At 49.2% G+C, this 15914-nt stretch overlaps 1 protein-coding gene across 2 annotated transcripts in view; it reads left to right on the top strand.

Annotated features, from left to right (window-relative positions):
• LOC144828913 (Y+L amino acid transporter 2-like) overlaps positions 1–15914 on the top strand; it is a 505595-nt gene that overhangs the window by 359456 nt on the left and 130225 nt on the right. For both annotated transcript variants that reach the window (XM_078687526.1, XM_078687527.1), the window contains exon 5: positions 2752–2875. In XM_078687526.1, the coding sequence (XP_078543652.1) occupies positions 2752–2875 (124 nt within the window). The remainder of the gene's footprint in view (positions 1–2751; positions 2876–15914) is intronic.

The raw sequence follows: 15914 nt of genomic DNA on the forward strand, positions 1-15914 counted from the left end.
TGTTTTAGGGTTTAGGGTAGTGTTGTAATGTTTGCGTAGTGTAGGGTCATGCTGGGGGTAGTGTTTTAGGGTTTAGGATAGTGTTGTAGTGTTTGCGTAGTGTAGGGTCATGCTGGGGTGTAGTGTTTTAGGGTTTTGGGTAGTGTTGTAGTGTTTGCGTAGTGTAGGGTCATGCTGGGGGTAGTGTTTTAGGGTTTAGGGTAGTGTTGTAGTGTTTGCGTAGTGTAGGGTCATGCTGGGGGTAGTGTTTTAGGGTTTAGGGTAGTGTTGTAGTGTTTGCGTAGTGTAGGGTCATACTGGGGGTAGTGTTTTAGGGTTTAGGGTAGTGTTGTAGTGTTTGCGTAGTGTAGGGTCATGCTGGGGTGTAGTGTTTTAGGGTTTTGGGTAGTGTTGTAGTGTTTGCGTAGTGTAGGGTCATGCTGGGGATAGTGTTTTAGGGTTTAGGGTAATGTTGTAGTGTTTGCGTAGTGTAGGGTCATGCTGGGGTGTAGTGTTTTAGGGTTTAGGGTTGTGTTGTAGTGTTTGTGTAGTGTAGGGTCATGCTGGGGGTAGTGTTTTAGGGTTTAGGGTAGTGTTGTAGTGTTTGTGTAGTGTAGGGTCATGCTGGGGGTAGTGTTTTAGGGTTTATGGTTGTGTTGTAGTGTTTGTGTAGTGTAGGGTCATGCTGGGGGTAGTGTTTTAGGGTTTAGGGTAGTGTTGTAGTGTTTGCGTAGTGTAGGGTCATGCTGGGGTGTAGTGTTTTAGGGTTTTGGGTAGTGTTGTAGTGTTTGCGTAGTGTAGGGTCATGCTAGGGGTAGTGTTTTAGGGTTTAGGGTAGTGTTGTAGTGTTTGTGTAGTGTAGGGTCATGCTGGGGGTAGTGTTTTAGGGTTTAGGGTAGTGTTGTACTGTTTGTGTAGTGTAGGGTCATGCTGGGGGTAGTGTTTTAGGGTTTAGGGTAGTTTAGTTGTTTAGTGTATGCTAAAGGCATATTCGTTCTAAAAGTTTTCGTTATTTTAATTTGCGGCCTAATAGTACATGCAGGATTTTTTTTGCGGACTGATGGTATGCGGGATTTCATCATATATTCGCTAATCATACTTTCTATGGCAAAATGAACCCCCTCATTTTGTTCCTTCTTAAATTAAATGTTTTAAGAGTTACCACTTTATTCCAATCAATATGGCTTCAGGTGTGCCATACCTTTGTAATAAGTAGGACTGTTAGCACTCTAGTTGTTCTTTAGAACACTCTGGGACATTCTGTCATTGGGCTATAGTTGGGCTACATCTGGCTGATATTTGGGCTACATTTGTTTTTTTTTGTCTCTGGTGGCCATCTTTGGGCTACATTGGGCTACATTGGGCTACATTTGGGCTCCAACATATATATAGCCCAATGTAGCCCAATATATATTTTTCAAAGTTAATTTTCGTAAAAACCACTGGAGCCTATATCTTGAGACATAGCAAAGGCACATCGGGCTACCAGTCCCTACAATTTTGCCAAGTTTGGTGTAAATCCATTCAGCCGTTCGGGCTAAAAGTGAGGCCAACCGCCCTATGGAAAATTGCATGGGAAAAACACGTTTTGGGACCCCCCTTTTTTCTCGCCCCCCCTTGACGAAACCCCCCCAAATTTTCAGGGGCTGCTCAGAAACAAAATGTTCCATTTTCCTGAAAATTTCAGCCAATTCTGTCCTCAAATGCCAAAGTTATTCGACATAGAATTTTCAAAAATCCCATAGGAAAAAAATCCTAACTATATATACCTACTGGCTATCGCCAGTAGGTAATATACATATATATAAACAATGCATGGTAAGGGCATATGTTGTAAAAGCATATGCAACCTAAAAAAAGGTGGGGTAAAAAATATGTGGTAAAGGCATGCAGAGTCTTTCCTTCCGTTGTTCTGTCATACAACCAAACTTTTCTATTTCCACCAGCCTCCCACATCCTGCCCTCTTGTGTGGATGCAAAATGTTTCATTACAAAATGTTGCATGTCCAAATTTGGTGGCAGATCATTAAATGAGGCTGGAGCAAAACTCTTGAAGGATTGCCTTAAAGAATAAAGACAAGAAAACAAATTCTCCAGCTTTAAGTGTAAATTCAAAGAATCCTTGCTTAAGTGGTACGCACAAGTCACATAATGTAGTCAGCTGCTCCTTCTTGGACACCTTCGCCTTGCGTACCCCCTCAACATGTCACTTCAAGAACATTTATTTTATACAACATACAGAACGTCCTACCTAGCTCCTTCAAGCCCTGCTGCATTTTATGTTGATGACTGGATGCTATCCTGAATCCCCCTGTGTTACTATTGTGATATCATATATTTATAAGTGTATGGTTATACATTTTTTATAATTTGTTAAACCTAGAAACCGTCCCATAGCATGTGTTGTGTGCATTACAAATAATACACAATACAATATAAAAAATATACATGCTTCATGAATTATTTCGCATTATGACACTTTAATAGGGTAGCAAATGTGAACATGGCAGAGTGTGACGTCTGTCTAAGGTGTCAAAAGGTTCCAGCTGGGGAGGAAGAGAAGAGCTAAGCTTTTTTGGTTATAGCAACTTCAAATGTTTCCACCACTCTGGCATCAGAAAACTGGTTGACATTTTCTGTAATTTTCTGTGATTAATTTGTAGCATAGTAGCATATTGTGTGCCATAGACAAATGCAAAAACTATGTTTTGTGCAATGTTCTGAAAACCATGGAAATGTAAATTCACTTTGCTACTTTTATCTTTGTAACAGGAACCTTCCCTTAACAATAATCATTGCAATGCCTCTTCTTACTGTTATTTACTTCCTGACAAATGTGGCCTATTACACAGTGATGGACGCAGAAACTATTCTTAACAGCAGTGCTGTAGCCGTGGTAAGATTATAAGACAATTGGTGTGAAATATATGAATGCCCTCTTTCTGAAGAAAGTGTGAATGTTCAGGATGTATTTTGTCTGACCTTTTCTATCCCATCATGTCTTAATATTTATCTTCTTGTTTACTTACATTATGTGTCTTTCTTAGTTTTCTACAAAGGACCCTAATAATAAGTATCCAATTGGTGCAGGGAAGCCATAGAAGCCTTTAAACCTTATGTGAAAAAAAGAATGTAGTATATCACACCCATATAAAGAGAAATGAGTCCTCCCACGTGAAAATGTTGAATTGTCTGACACTTCTGACCAGATAGGTGGGTTGGACAAACAGAAACACACAGCAATGCAGGAAATAATCTACAGACAAACATAGACTAACACTCAGACACAGAGAAATTAATTTATGAGTGCTGATGGATGGACAAAAGTCAGTGGACTAATAAATGTAACTATGTATACTAATGGATGCAGATGTTTGAACGCAGAGTGAGATCATCAAAATGACTGCCAGAGAAGCTTATTTGTGCAAGGTAAGATAGACTATCTTAAACAAAGGCATGATAAGAGCCCTGCAAAACATCTGGCAGGAAAATAGTAGGCGAAAATAAGGAATTTCAAAGCTGTGGCGCAGCAGAGGCATTAGCTCAGGTAAAGAATTAGCATGGAATTTGTGATTTTCAAGATTAATAATTTGCTGTATCCTGGTGATTCTGTGTCACTGTGTGTGAATATCAACTCAAAATAATTACCAAACTATAGGTTACAATAAACAACTATAGGTCAACAGGAAAAGGTACATTCAAAGGAAACCAGCACAAAAGTGAGTTATTTAAAAAATAGGTTTGGTTCATTTAATAACAATCATATTAAAAAGTAGACATCAACTGTCATACTAACATAAACATACATTTAATAATTAAAAGTGAGAAGCAAATTACACAACATACTATACTTCAATACAAATAAGTTGACAAAAATTAAAAATAATAATCAGTGGCAAGACAGCTTTAGTTTGTGTGCCAATATTTAGGCTGACGCGCCTTACAAATCATTGGGTATTGCTTGAAACAGATCTGAAAACAAAGACACAACCATTTTAGGTCATAAACAATGGGAGTGATCTACTTGATATGCTCAAACGTGGAAGGCGATTTTGGAAAAGGGGGGTGGTGATGGACAGAGTTTCTGAATGATGCAGAATACTCTTACCAAGTCAAGAGATCATGGTTTTAATCCATCACCGTTTTTTAGCTCACTGCACCATCCCAGCTCAGAACCTGGTTATATGCAAATTAGTCTGTTCCTGTCCCAGTGCATGATGGGAACAGGGCAAACCAAACTACCAAGCCAATTCTTATACTGGGAAGGAAACAAGCTTCCGGGGACCGGTTTCTGGCATCACAGCCTTCTTCGGCCCGGGTTGCTTGAATCCTGATGGTGCAATGAGCAAGGGACTCACGTCTGAGTGTACCCTCCCACACATAGTGTGGATAAAACCGATTTTGGAAAAGGGGGGTGGTGATGGACAGAGTTTCTGAATGATGCAGAATACTCTTACCAAGTCAAGAGATCATGGTTTTAATCCATCACCGTTTTTTAGCTCACTGCACCATCCCAGCTCAGAACCTGGCTATATGCAAATTAGTCTGTTCCTGTCCCAGTGCATGATGGGAAAAGGGCAAACCAAACTACCAAGCCAATTCTTATACTGGGAAGGAAACAAGCTTCCGGGGACCGGTTTCTGGCATCACAGCCTTCTTCGGCCCGGCTTGCTTGAATCCTGATGGTGCAATGAGCAAGGGACTCACGTCTGAGTGTACCCTCCCACACATAGTGTGGATAAAACCGATTTTGGAAAAGGGGGGTGGTGATGGACAGAGTTTCTGAATGATGCAGAATACTCTTACCAAGTCAAGAGATCATGGTTTTAATCCATCACCGTTTTTTAGCTCACTGCACCATCCCAGCTCAGAACCTGGCTATATGCAAATTAGTCTGTTCCTGTCCCAGTGCATGATGGGAAAAGGGCAAACCAAACTACCAAGCCAATTCTTATACTGGGAAGGAAACAAGCTTCCGGGGACCGGTTTCTGGCATCACAGCCTTCTTCGGCCCGGCTTGCTTGAATCCTGATGGTGCAATGAGCAAGGGACTCACGTCTGAGTATACCCTCCCACACATAGGGGCTGATTAGGATCGCGGACGGACTTGCGTCCGTCCGCGACCCCAGAGGATGAGGGAACGTCCGCGTGGGCTGCGGCGTTCCCTCAAGTGCGATTAGGATGTGACCGCCACCCTGGCGGTCACATCCTGGATATTTAACATTGCGGCGGATGCTGCTTCAAGCAGCACCCGCCGCAATGTTAAAAGTGCATGTTAAACATTTACATGCACAAAGCGGCAGGCACCGCGCGGTGCCTGCCGCTTACTGCATGTAAATACTGGGGGGTACCATAGGTACCCCCATGTGCACCCCCCACCCGCCAACACCCTGGGGGCCCACAACGGGCCCCCAAATTCAAAAGTACACATGCTTTCCCACGGCGGAAAAACCGCCGCGGAAAAGCATGTTTACAAATGATTCCTAATTTGGCTGGCGGTGTCTGATAGACACTGCCAGCCAAATGAGAGCTTTTCCGCCGCAGTTGTAATCCGACCGCGGCGGAAAAGCAGCGGACAGAAACCAAGACCCACCAGCCATCGTAATGTGGCGGTGGGTCTTTGGTGACTCCGCAGAGGATTTTCCGCCTCCTCCGGGCCGGAGGTGGCTTCCGCCGGCCCGGAGGAGGCGGAAAATCCTCCATCATAATCGGCCCCATAGTGTGGATAAAACCGATTTTGGAAAAGGGGGGTGGTGATGGACAGAGTTTCTGAATGATGCAGAATACTCTTACCAAGTCAAGAGATCATGGTTTTAATCCATCACCGTTTTTTAGCTCACTGCACCATCCCAGCTCAGAACCTGGCTATATGCAAATTAGTCTGTTCCTGTCCCAGTGCATGATGCGAACAGGGCAAACCAAACTACCAAGCCAATTCTTATACTGGGAAGGAAACAAGCTTCCGGGGACCGGTTTCTGGCATCACAGCCTTCTTCGGCCCGGGTTGCTTGAATCCTGATGGTGCAATGAGCAAGGGACTCACGTCTGAGTGTACCCTCCCACACATAGTGTGGATAAAACCGATTTTGGAAAAGGGGGGTGGTGATGGACAGAGTTTCTGAATGATGCAGAATACTCTTACCAAGTCAAGAGATCATGGTTTTAATCCATCACCGTTTTTTAGCTCACTGCACCATCCCAGCTCAGAACCTGGCTATATGCAAATTAGTCTGTTCCTGTCCCAGTGCATGATGGGAAAAGGGCAAACCAAACTACCAAGCCAATTCTTATACTGGGAAGGAAACAAGCTTCCGGGGACCGGTTTCTGGCATCACAGCCTTCTTCGGCCCGGCTTGCTTGAATCCTGATGGTGCAATGAGCAAGGGACTCACGTCTGAGTGTACCCTCCCACACATAGTGTGGATAAAACCGATTTTGGAAAAGGGGGGTGGTGATGGACAGAGTTTCTGAATGATGCAGAATACTCTTACCAAGTCAAGAGATCATGGTTTTAATCCATCACCGTTTTTTAGCTCACTGCACCATCCCAGCTCAGAACCTGGCTATATGCAAATTAGTCTGTTCCTGTCCCAGTGCATGATGGGAAAAGGGCAAACCAAACTACCAAGCCAATTCTTATACTGGGAAGGAAACAAGCTTCCGGGGACCGGTTTCTGGCATCACAGCCTTCTTCGGCCCGGCTTGCTTGAATCCTGATGGTGCAATGAGCAAGGGACTCACGTCTGAGTATACCCTCCCACACATAGGGGCTGATTAGGATCGCGGACGGACTTGCGTCCGTCCGCGACCCCAGAGGATGAGGGAACGTCCGCGTGGGCTGCGGCGTTCCCTCAAGTGCGATTAGGATGTGACCGCCACCCTGGCGGTCACATCCTGGATATTTAACATTGCGGCGGATGCTGCTTCAAGCAGCACCCGCCGCAATGTTAAAAGTGCATGTTAAACATTTACATGCACAAAGCGGCAGGCACCGCGCGGTGCCTGCCGCTTACTGCATGTAAATACTGGGGGGTACCATAGGTACCCCCATGTGCACCCCCCACCCGCCAACACCCTGGGGGCCCACAACGGGCCCCCAAATTCAAAAGTACACATGCTTTCCCACGGCGGAAAAACCGCCGCGGAAAAGCATGTTTACAAATGATTCCTAATTTGGCTGGCGGTGTCTGATAGACACTGCCAGCCAAATGAGAGCTTTTCCGCCGCAGTTGTAATCCGACCGCGGCGGAAAAGCAGCGGACAGAAACCAAGACCCACCAGCCATCGTAATGTGGCGGTGGGTCTTTGGTGACTCCGCAGAGGATTTTCCGCCTCCTCCGGGCCGGAGGTGGCTTCCGCCGGCCCGGAGGAGGCGGAAAATCCTCCATCATAATCGGCCCCATAGTGTGGATAAAACCGATTTTGGAAAAGGGGGGTGGTGATGGACAGAGTTTCTGAATGATGCAGAATACTCTTACCAAGTCAAGAGATCATGGTTTTAATCCATCACCGTTTTTTAGCTCACTGCACCATCCCAGCTCAGAACCTGGCTATATGCAAATTAGTCTGTTCCTGTCCCAGTGCATGATGCGAACAGGGCAAACCAAACTACCAAGCCAATTCTTATACTGGGAAGGAAACAAGCTTCCGGGGACCGGTTTCTGGCATCACAGCCTTCTTCGGCCCGGCTTGCTTTAATCCTGATGGTGCAATGAGCAAGGGACTCACGTCTGAATATACCCTCCCACGCATAGTGTGGATAAAACCGATTTTGGAAAAGGGGGGTGGTGATGGACAGAGTTTCTGAATGATGCAGAATACTCTTACCAAGTCAAGAGATCATGGTTTTAATCCATCACCGTTTTTTAGCTCACTGCACCATCCCAGCTCAGAACCTGGCTATATGCAAATTAGTCTGTTCCTGTCCCAGTGCATGATGGGAACAGGGCAAACCAAACTACCAAGCCAATTCTTATACTGGGAAGGAAACAAGCTTCCGGGGACCGGTTTCTGGCATCACAGCCTTCTTCGGCCCGGCTTGCTTGAATCCTGATGGTGCAATGAGCAAGGGACTCTCGTCTGAGTATACCCTCCCACACATAGTGTGGATAAAATCGATTTTGGAAAAGGGGGGTGGTGATGGACAGAGTTTCTGAATGATGCAGAATACTCTTACCAAGTCAAGAGATCATGGTTTTAATCCATCACCGTTTTTTAGCTCACTGCACCATCCCAGCTCAGAACCTGGCTATATGCAAATTAGTCTGTTCCTGTCCCAGTGCATGATGGGAACAGGGCAAACCAAACTACCAAGCCAATTCTTATACTGGGAAGGAAACAAACTTCCGGGGACCGGTTTCTGGCATCACAGCCTTCTTCGGCCCGGCTTGCTCGAATCCTGATGGTGCAATGAGCAAGGGACTCACGTCTGAGTATACCCTCCCACACTTAGGGTCTCATTAGGATGGCGGACGGACTTGCGTCCGTCCGCCACCCTAGAGGAGGAGGGACCGTGCGCAGGGGCAGCGGCGGTCCCTCCAGTGCAATTAGGATGTGACCGCCTCAATATTTAACATTGCGGCGGATGCTGCTTGAAGCAGCACCCGCCGCAAGGTTAAATATGCATGCTTCGCATTTGCATGCACAAAGCGGCAGGCACCGCGCGGTGCCTGCCGCTCCGTGCACGCAAATGAAGGGGGGTACCATAGGTACCCCCCATGTGCACCCCCCGTCACCCTGGGGGCCCGCAACGGGCCCCCAAAGAAATCTCCGTATGCCTTTCTACGGCGGAGAAGCCGCTGCAGAAAGGCATCAGTTTTCCGCCATCCTAATATGGCTGGCGGTGTCTGATAGACACCGCCAGCCATGTTAGAGCTTTTCCGCCGCGGTCGGAAGGAGACCGCGGCGGAAAAGCTGCGGACCGATTCTGAGACCCATCGCCATCCTAATTTGGCGGTGGGTCTTTTGTGCCTCCCCGGCGGTTTTCCCTCATCCTCCGGGCCGGCGGTGGGTTCCGCCGGCCCGGAGGATGCGGGAAAACCACAATCCTAATGAGCCCCATATTGTGGATAAAACCGATTTTGGAAAAACGTGGAAGGCGCCACTGAAATCCAAAAGTCCTTAATCACGAACTGCTTTGAGAAGAGAAAAAGAGGAAACAGATGAATCAGAAAGTACATTATTTTTTCATCTAATTCACAGATATATGTATATATGTGTTAATGTAAGCATCTTTATTCACATAGCAAAAACACTGCTGTGAGGCATTGGAGTGCTTCACAGAGTTGGGGAAATTATACAATAGGAGAGGAGGTATATCCTAAGTTAACATTTTAAGGCAGGTTATATTAGATCCTGTTTACTTCTGGCCGGAATAATATTTGAAGGAGATGAGTCTACAGTTCCTCTGCAAGTGGTGGATTGAAGTAGTTGCTGGATCTTGCATCAAATTACAAATCCAGGACCTGGATACATAGCAAAGACAGGCTTCTCTTTAAGTCTTGTACTTTTATGTCTTAAGATCATTATTGTAGGTTTGCCTGGACTTGAAGTTCAGTGTCTTGGTAGTGAAGCAGCAGTCATTTAAGGTGATGTGGCCAAACAGCAGGAGCTCATGAAGTTCTGGAAAGTGGAGCAACCTGGTCATATTTTCTTATTACATCGATGAGTCATAGCATTAAATGTGGGATGTTATTCCACTGAGGTAGGAGGGTATTTGGGATGCTGAGGAGCAGGAACATGTCTCCATCCAGGCGCAAAAGGACGAGTGCGCAAATGACTTTTCTAAAGACAGGGTTGAATGAGGAACACCTATACTCTGTGAAGCTGTTTTTTGAGTTCAAATTACTAAGAACTATCTGATGAGTGAGGGGTGAATTAATTGATGTTCATTGATAATTGCTGCTCTTTAAATAAACATGCTTTACATATTTATGATATAATAATGGAGTCTAAACCTGATTTATTGTTTCTGACTGAAACATGGCTGTCGGATTCGTCGAATCCCTCTATAGCTTCAGCCATCCCCCCAGCTACTCCATTGTGAGGAAAGATCAGGTTGGTTGCAAGGGAGGCGGAATTGCTATTATTAGTAAAACTGACAATGCCATCACTTGCATTCCCTTGGAGGATTTAGAAGGGGCGGAATGCTTATGTTTCCAGACTACCCTGTCCCCCCATCAGTGCCTTGCGGGAGTCCTTTTGTACAGACCCCCGGGGTAGGCAGGAGCGTTTCTGAAGTCCATTGGTGATGTAATTGATCCGGTGGCCTCCAGATTTAAACACTTCCTCATCCTATGGGATTTTAACATACACATGGACCAACAGGACACCTTTGGGACTATTTATTTGATAGAATCCATGGGTACGCTTAGCATGGTCCCCTGTGTATTTGCCCCCACGCATGAGAAAGGGCACACTCTTGACCAGGTCTTTGCGAACTGCCCAATTAAGACAGAGTCGCCTGTACCCATACTATTTGGTCAGTTTCAGTTTGCCAAAACTAAACAGGCACTCAGGTTAAGCTGCCATCATCCACTTCTAGACCTCTGTATAAAATCACCCTGCATGCTCTGAATCACGTATTAGATCTACACTCTCCTATGCTCACTGGTGACATAGAGCAGGATGCAGAGGTTCTAGTTGAGTGGATTGTACAGGGCACTCTGCCCCTGGCTCCCCCCACCTCGCGCCCCATAAAAGCAATTAGACTTTCAGCTCCCTGGTACAATGACACACTACGTCAATGCAGGAAGGGCTGCAAACGTCAGGAAAGAGCTTCGAGGAAGGACTTTAAGGCAGAAAATAAAAAGAACTACAAAGAGGCCTTAAAATACTACCATAGGGGGCGTGGCCAAGATGGCGGCGTGAGCAGACGTCTTGCTCTGGAGCTCCTGCCGACGGCCTTCACTAGCAACGACTTACGGGCCGTCACAGCCACGGTCGGTTTCAATCCCGGTGCGGAACTGGTGCTGGAATCGTGGGGGACAGCTGGAAGTGGGCAGGCGGCTTCGGTGAAGAGACTTTCGGCTGCGAGGCGATTGGCGCCCGGGCGGCTCGGGAGACCTGTGAGGCCTGGCATTGCTGCGGACGGCAGCGGGCCCTGCCGGGCCTCTGTGTTTCTTCCTGGGCCGGAGAGCCGGTGTGCCGCGGACAGAGCAGCGGAACAGACTGCGACGCTCCCGGAGGGGACTGCGGGAGCTCCCCACTAGCACCTGAGGACTGAAGACCCTCGATGGGGCAAGGAATGGCCGCCATCATTTGAGGGTCCCGGAGCGGCAGAGCTGTGACGGCTGGAGACCGGTGAGGCCACCTGCAGCTGAAGACGACCGGCGCAGTGCGGAGACTGGCGCAGCTCCCCTGCCTCTTCCCCCTGTGCCACTCAGGGGAGCGGTGGTTCCTGACACCGGGTGCCGGCACTGTGAGGTGGGGGCCGCAATCTTAAGTCGAGCCCGAGACGGCTGGATGGCGGCAGAGCCGAGTGCGGACTCCGGCGGGACTACTTGCAAATGGGCAGGTTGGACTAGCTGTGCCTGAGGGGCGGCGTGGTGACGAGGAACGGGACAGCCGGTTCCCGAGGTGTTGCCCTCCGGAGGCCCATAGCACGGACTGGCTGGGAGGGCCCGAGGCTGGATGAGACATGGGGCTGGAGGAGACTGCGGTAACACCGGTGAGTGACGGGGAGCGTGGCTGGAAGCACTGGGCTGCGGTAGACACTGAGGAGCTGGCGTGGGCCTATCAGTGAGTAAGCTGAGGGGAGCGGAGCGGCTGAGGGACACGGCTAGCCCTAGACGGAGTGGTGGCGCTGGAAGCCTGGCCTGGGAGAATGCTTTGAGTGGCGGTGGCTGCTACCGATGGGGGGCGGCGCAGACTCGCGCAGGGCCCTGGAAGAGAGCCTGGAGACATTGCTGGTGAGAGTCGGGTGGCAAGGCAGAGAGCTCCTTGTGCAGCGTGGAGGAGCTCAGTGAGCTTGGTAGTAGCGCGCCGCCGCCAAAGGAGGAGGCTGGAGTTGAATAGGCGCCGGGAGAGACACCTCACTGCACGGTGTTGAGCAGTGGCGGGGCCTGGTGTGTCGTGCCCGACGAGATTGTAGAGATTCACAGACTGGGCAGAAGCGGAGCACTCCCCGTGCCGGCTGGGGTGTCACAGGAGCATCGGACGCACCAGCAGAGGAGGAGGACTGCAGCCTCTCGCTCCCTCCTCGGGGACTTGGTGGTGGTTCCGGCCCGGCCGCCATTTTGAGAGACGCGTATTGATCCTTCATAGCCCAACACGCAGCCTGTACCATCGAGACACCAGTTGAGCGGTGCCGCGCCGTGGTGGGGCCGGGCGAGTAGAAATTTTGTGACCGGTGAGAGACTCAGGAAGAAAGACCCCCGTGCACAACATTCATACCATGTCCGGCGCGAGAGTACGCAAGGACAAAACAGTGAAGGACCTGTTTGCCAATGCCCAGGTAATCCACGCACCTAAAGACATGGCGGCAGCTGCCGCCCGCCCGGCCACGGATTCTGTGGACGGCTCAGAACCCATCACGAAGGCCTTCTTAGAATCCCTATTCACGGCATTGCGAGATGACATTCACACCTTTAAAAAGGAATTCTCGGAAGAGCTCAAAGAGTTTCGCAGAGATGTCTATGGAATAGGGGAGCACGTAATGGAGCTGGAGACCAAGAACGACGGGCACGACACCGACATCGAGGCCCTACAACAAGAGATACTTCTGCTCCATGACCAGCAGGAGGACTTGCAATCACACGTGGAGGATTTGGAAAACCGGTCCCGTCGCCATAACGTGCAAATCCGGGGAGTAACACTGGCTGAAGATACCAAGGATCTGTTTGGATTTACCAGAGAACTTTTTAACCATAGCTTGGGATGTCCTCTAGAGTCAGAACTGCGATTGGACAGAGTACATAGGGTGGGACCCCTGAGGGCAACGTCGGCTCCCCCACAGGATATCTTGGTATGTGTGCAGGACTACCACACAAAAGAGGACATTCTTCAGAAAGCCCGGCAGCTGCACCCCCTATCCTTCAGGAATCTATCACCGGTCTTGTTCCAGGATCTGTCAGCACTTACACTGCAGAAGCATCGGACCTTCAAGCCTTTTACAGCGCACCTCCAACCCCTCAAAATCCCTTACAGTTGGGGTCACCCATTCCGCATAGTGTTCAAACTCGACAACAAGCTTTATCAGCTCCGCTCCTTGAAGGAAGCTTGTCACCTACTGGGGATAGATCCACCAACGGAGGAAGAGGGACTGACAGTCCGCTCTGAGGGGGCTACGGCCCCGGGATCCCAGTGGCGCCAGCAAGGTAGGAGACACCGGGTCAGGAGGCCTCCTGAGACCGAGATCAAGGATGGTCAGCGGTCCGCAGTGGAAGCAGTCGCCTCGGACCTGACCTCGACCCAGCCCAGTTGAATTTAATGGCTTCATCATTTGCAGCTGCGGGCGGATTGTTTCTCTTGCCGGGTTGTCGGCGGGAGGGGGGAGTGTTCGGATTTAATAACATTACCCCGTGTAAACACGTTCCCGATTACCTATGAAGGTGATGGACTAGGGACTTTTGAACTTTGGGTTTTCTGGGGGAGAGGGGGGGGTGAGGGTGAGGGGGGGAGTTTGGGGGGGTTGGGGAGGGGGGGTCCAGTGCTCCATGTCCGACTTCAGCCCACAGCTAGCATACCCGCATGTGGCAGAACGCCCCCTTTACACTGTGTATCTGCTTACACCAATGACGCCACTCCCAGGGTTTCAAACACTAGCCTGACCTGGTTCCTCACTAGTTATGCCTCCTGCCACCCTTAAGATCTTGACCCTCAGCGTGCGGGGTCTCAATAACCCTGTAAAGCGACAAGCGATTCCGTCCTGTTTAGAACATACACAAGCTGACATATGCTTACTCCAGGAGACCCACTTATTGGCGCGCGACTGCTCAAGGCCGCGCTCCCATAAGTTTCCCACGCAGTTCTTTTCCTCAAGCCGTACCAAGATGGCGGGGTGGCGATTTTAGTGGCGCAGCGGTTCAAAGGGGAGGTAATGCATAAAGGTGCAGAACTTAAGGGAAGGCTTCTGACATACCGTTTTGCCTTGGGAGGCCTCACGTTTACTATTGGGTCCCTCTATGCCCCGAACGAAGGTCAAGAACGGTTCTCACAGTCTGCCCTTACGGAGGCCATGACCACACCAGATCGACACATTATCTTGGGGGGCGACCTCAACCTGGTGTTCGATAACTTCCTGGACAGATCTAGTCAGCGCACCCACCAAGCAGGCGCACTTTCCGCAGACAGCCTAGAGCGGCTGCGTGACTTAGACCTGCATGACCTGTGGCGCAGGTTCCATCCCCAGGATAAAGAATATTCCTACTACCCTATGCACATAAAACATACGCTAGATTAGAACATTTCCTAGCCTCGGACCCAGTATGTACACTCACGACCACAACTGAGATATGGGTTGCATCACTTTCAGATCACGCACCAGTCATTGCCACCCTTACCCTCCCACCTGCATCATACCCCCCAGAGTCTTGGGCCATAGGGGCACGCTACTACATAGGGCAGACTTTGTGAAGTGCATTCAGGACACTGTTAGCGACTACCTTTCTCACAACGCCAACTCGGACACGACCCCTGCGATCCAGTGGGCTGCCCTGAAGGCAATAGTTCGGGGGGAGTTTATAGCCCTCTCAATGGCAGATAATAGGGAGCGCCAGCATAAACGCGATGAACTCACATAATGCGTTCACGAATTAGAACAACTGCACCAGAAGACAGGGCCCGAGAGTGTGGAGGCAACTTAAAGCCATGCGTCACCAATTGACAGCACTGGATCAGGACCGCGCAGAATATGCGGCTCTAAGGCTGCGACATGCCTACTATACCGGGGGTACAAGTGTGGCCGGCTACTGGCCAACAGATTACGGAAAGCACGTCAGCACCAAATGGTTAAGGAGATGGTCCGGCCGGATGGGACTTGCGTCTCAGAGGACGCTGAGATTGCGGAGGCCTTCCGCGCCTTTTATGCCACTCTCTATACTGGCAGCCAGCTGAATAGCATTGAGGGTGCTTCTTTCTTAGATTCGGTTACGTTGCCATCTTTGACCGCTCCCTAAGCGGAACATCTTGAGAGAAATATCCAAACGGAAGAGGTCATCGCCGCAATTTCCCAACTTAAATTGGGGAAAGCACCGGGCAGTACGGCTTCCCCGCAATCTTCTATAGGAAGTTTTGCGCCGTGCTCGCCCCGATCCTTACTCGATTGTTTAACACGTTTGTGGAACAAGGAGCAATACCGCCCGACCTTCTACAGGCTTCTATTGCAGTTATCCCGAAACCCGGGAAAGACAAGACTAAATGCGGGGCATACCGGCCGATATCCCTAGTGAATGTGGACCTTAAATTGTATACTGGGATCCTGGTGGCTCGACTGGCCCCTCACCTGCCCGGACTCATTGACCCGGACCAGGCAGGTTTTATCCCCGAACGCCAGACCGTAGATAATACCAAACTAATTCTTCACCTAATAGAAAGAGCCACCCGACTGCCTGGGGAAAGTATGATGTTGACGATCGATGCCAAAAAGGCTTTCGACCGCGTCCATCGGCCCTATTTAGAGCAGGTCATGAAGAGAGTGGGGATCGGGGAGAAGCTCCGTACCTTTGTTTTTAACTGCTACAAATTCCCCACGGCGGTAGTTAGGGTGAATGGCTACAGCTCTGCAAGTTTCACCATCAAGAGAGGCACGAGGCAAGGGTGCCCACTATCGCCCCTTCTATTCGCCTTATATATGGAGCCACTGGCACAGAAAATACGACAAAACCAGGCAGTCACAGGAATCAAATTTGGTGGCTATATTCACACAATCAGTCTCTACGCAGACGACATATTGATCTCACTAGACTCCCCAAGGACGGCCTTGCTGGTGTGTATGG

This window comes from Lissotriton helveticus, chromosome 4_1 (genome assembly GCF_964261635.1).
Source record: "Lissotriton helveticus chromosome 4_1, aLisHel1.1, whole genome shotgun sequence".
In the NCBI taxonomy this organism is placed as follows: domain Eukaryota; kingdom Metazoa; phylum Chordata; class Amphibia; order Caudata; family Salamandridae; genus Lissotriton; species Lissotriton helveticus.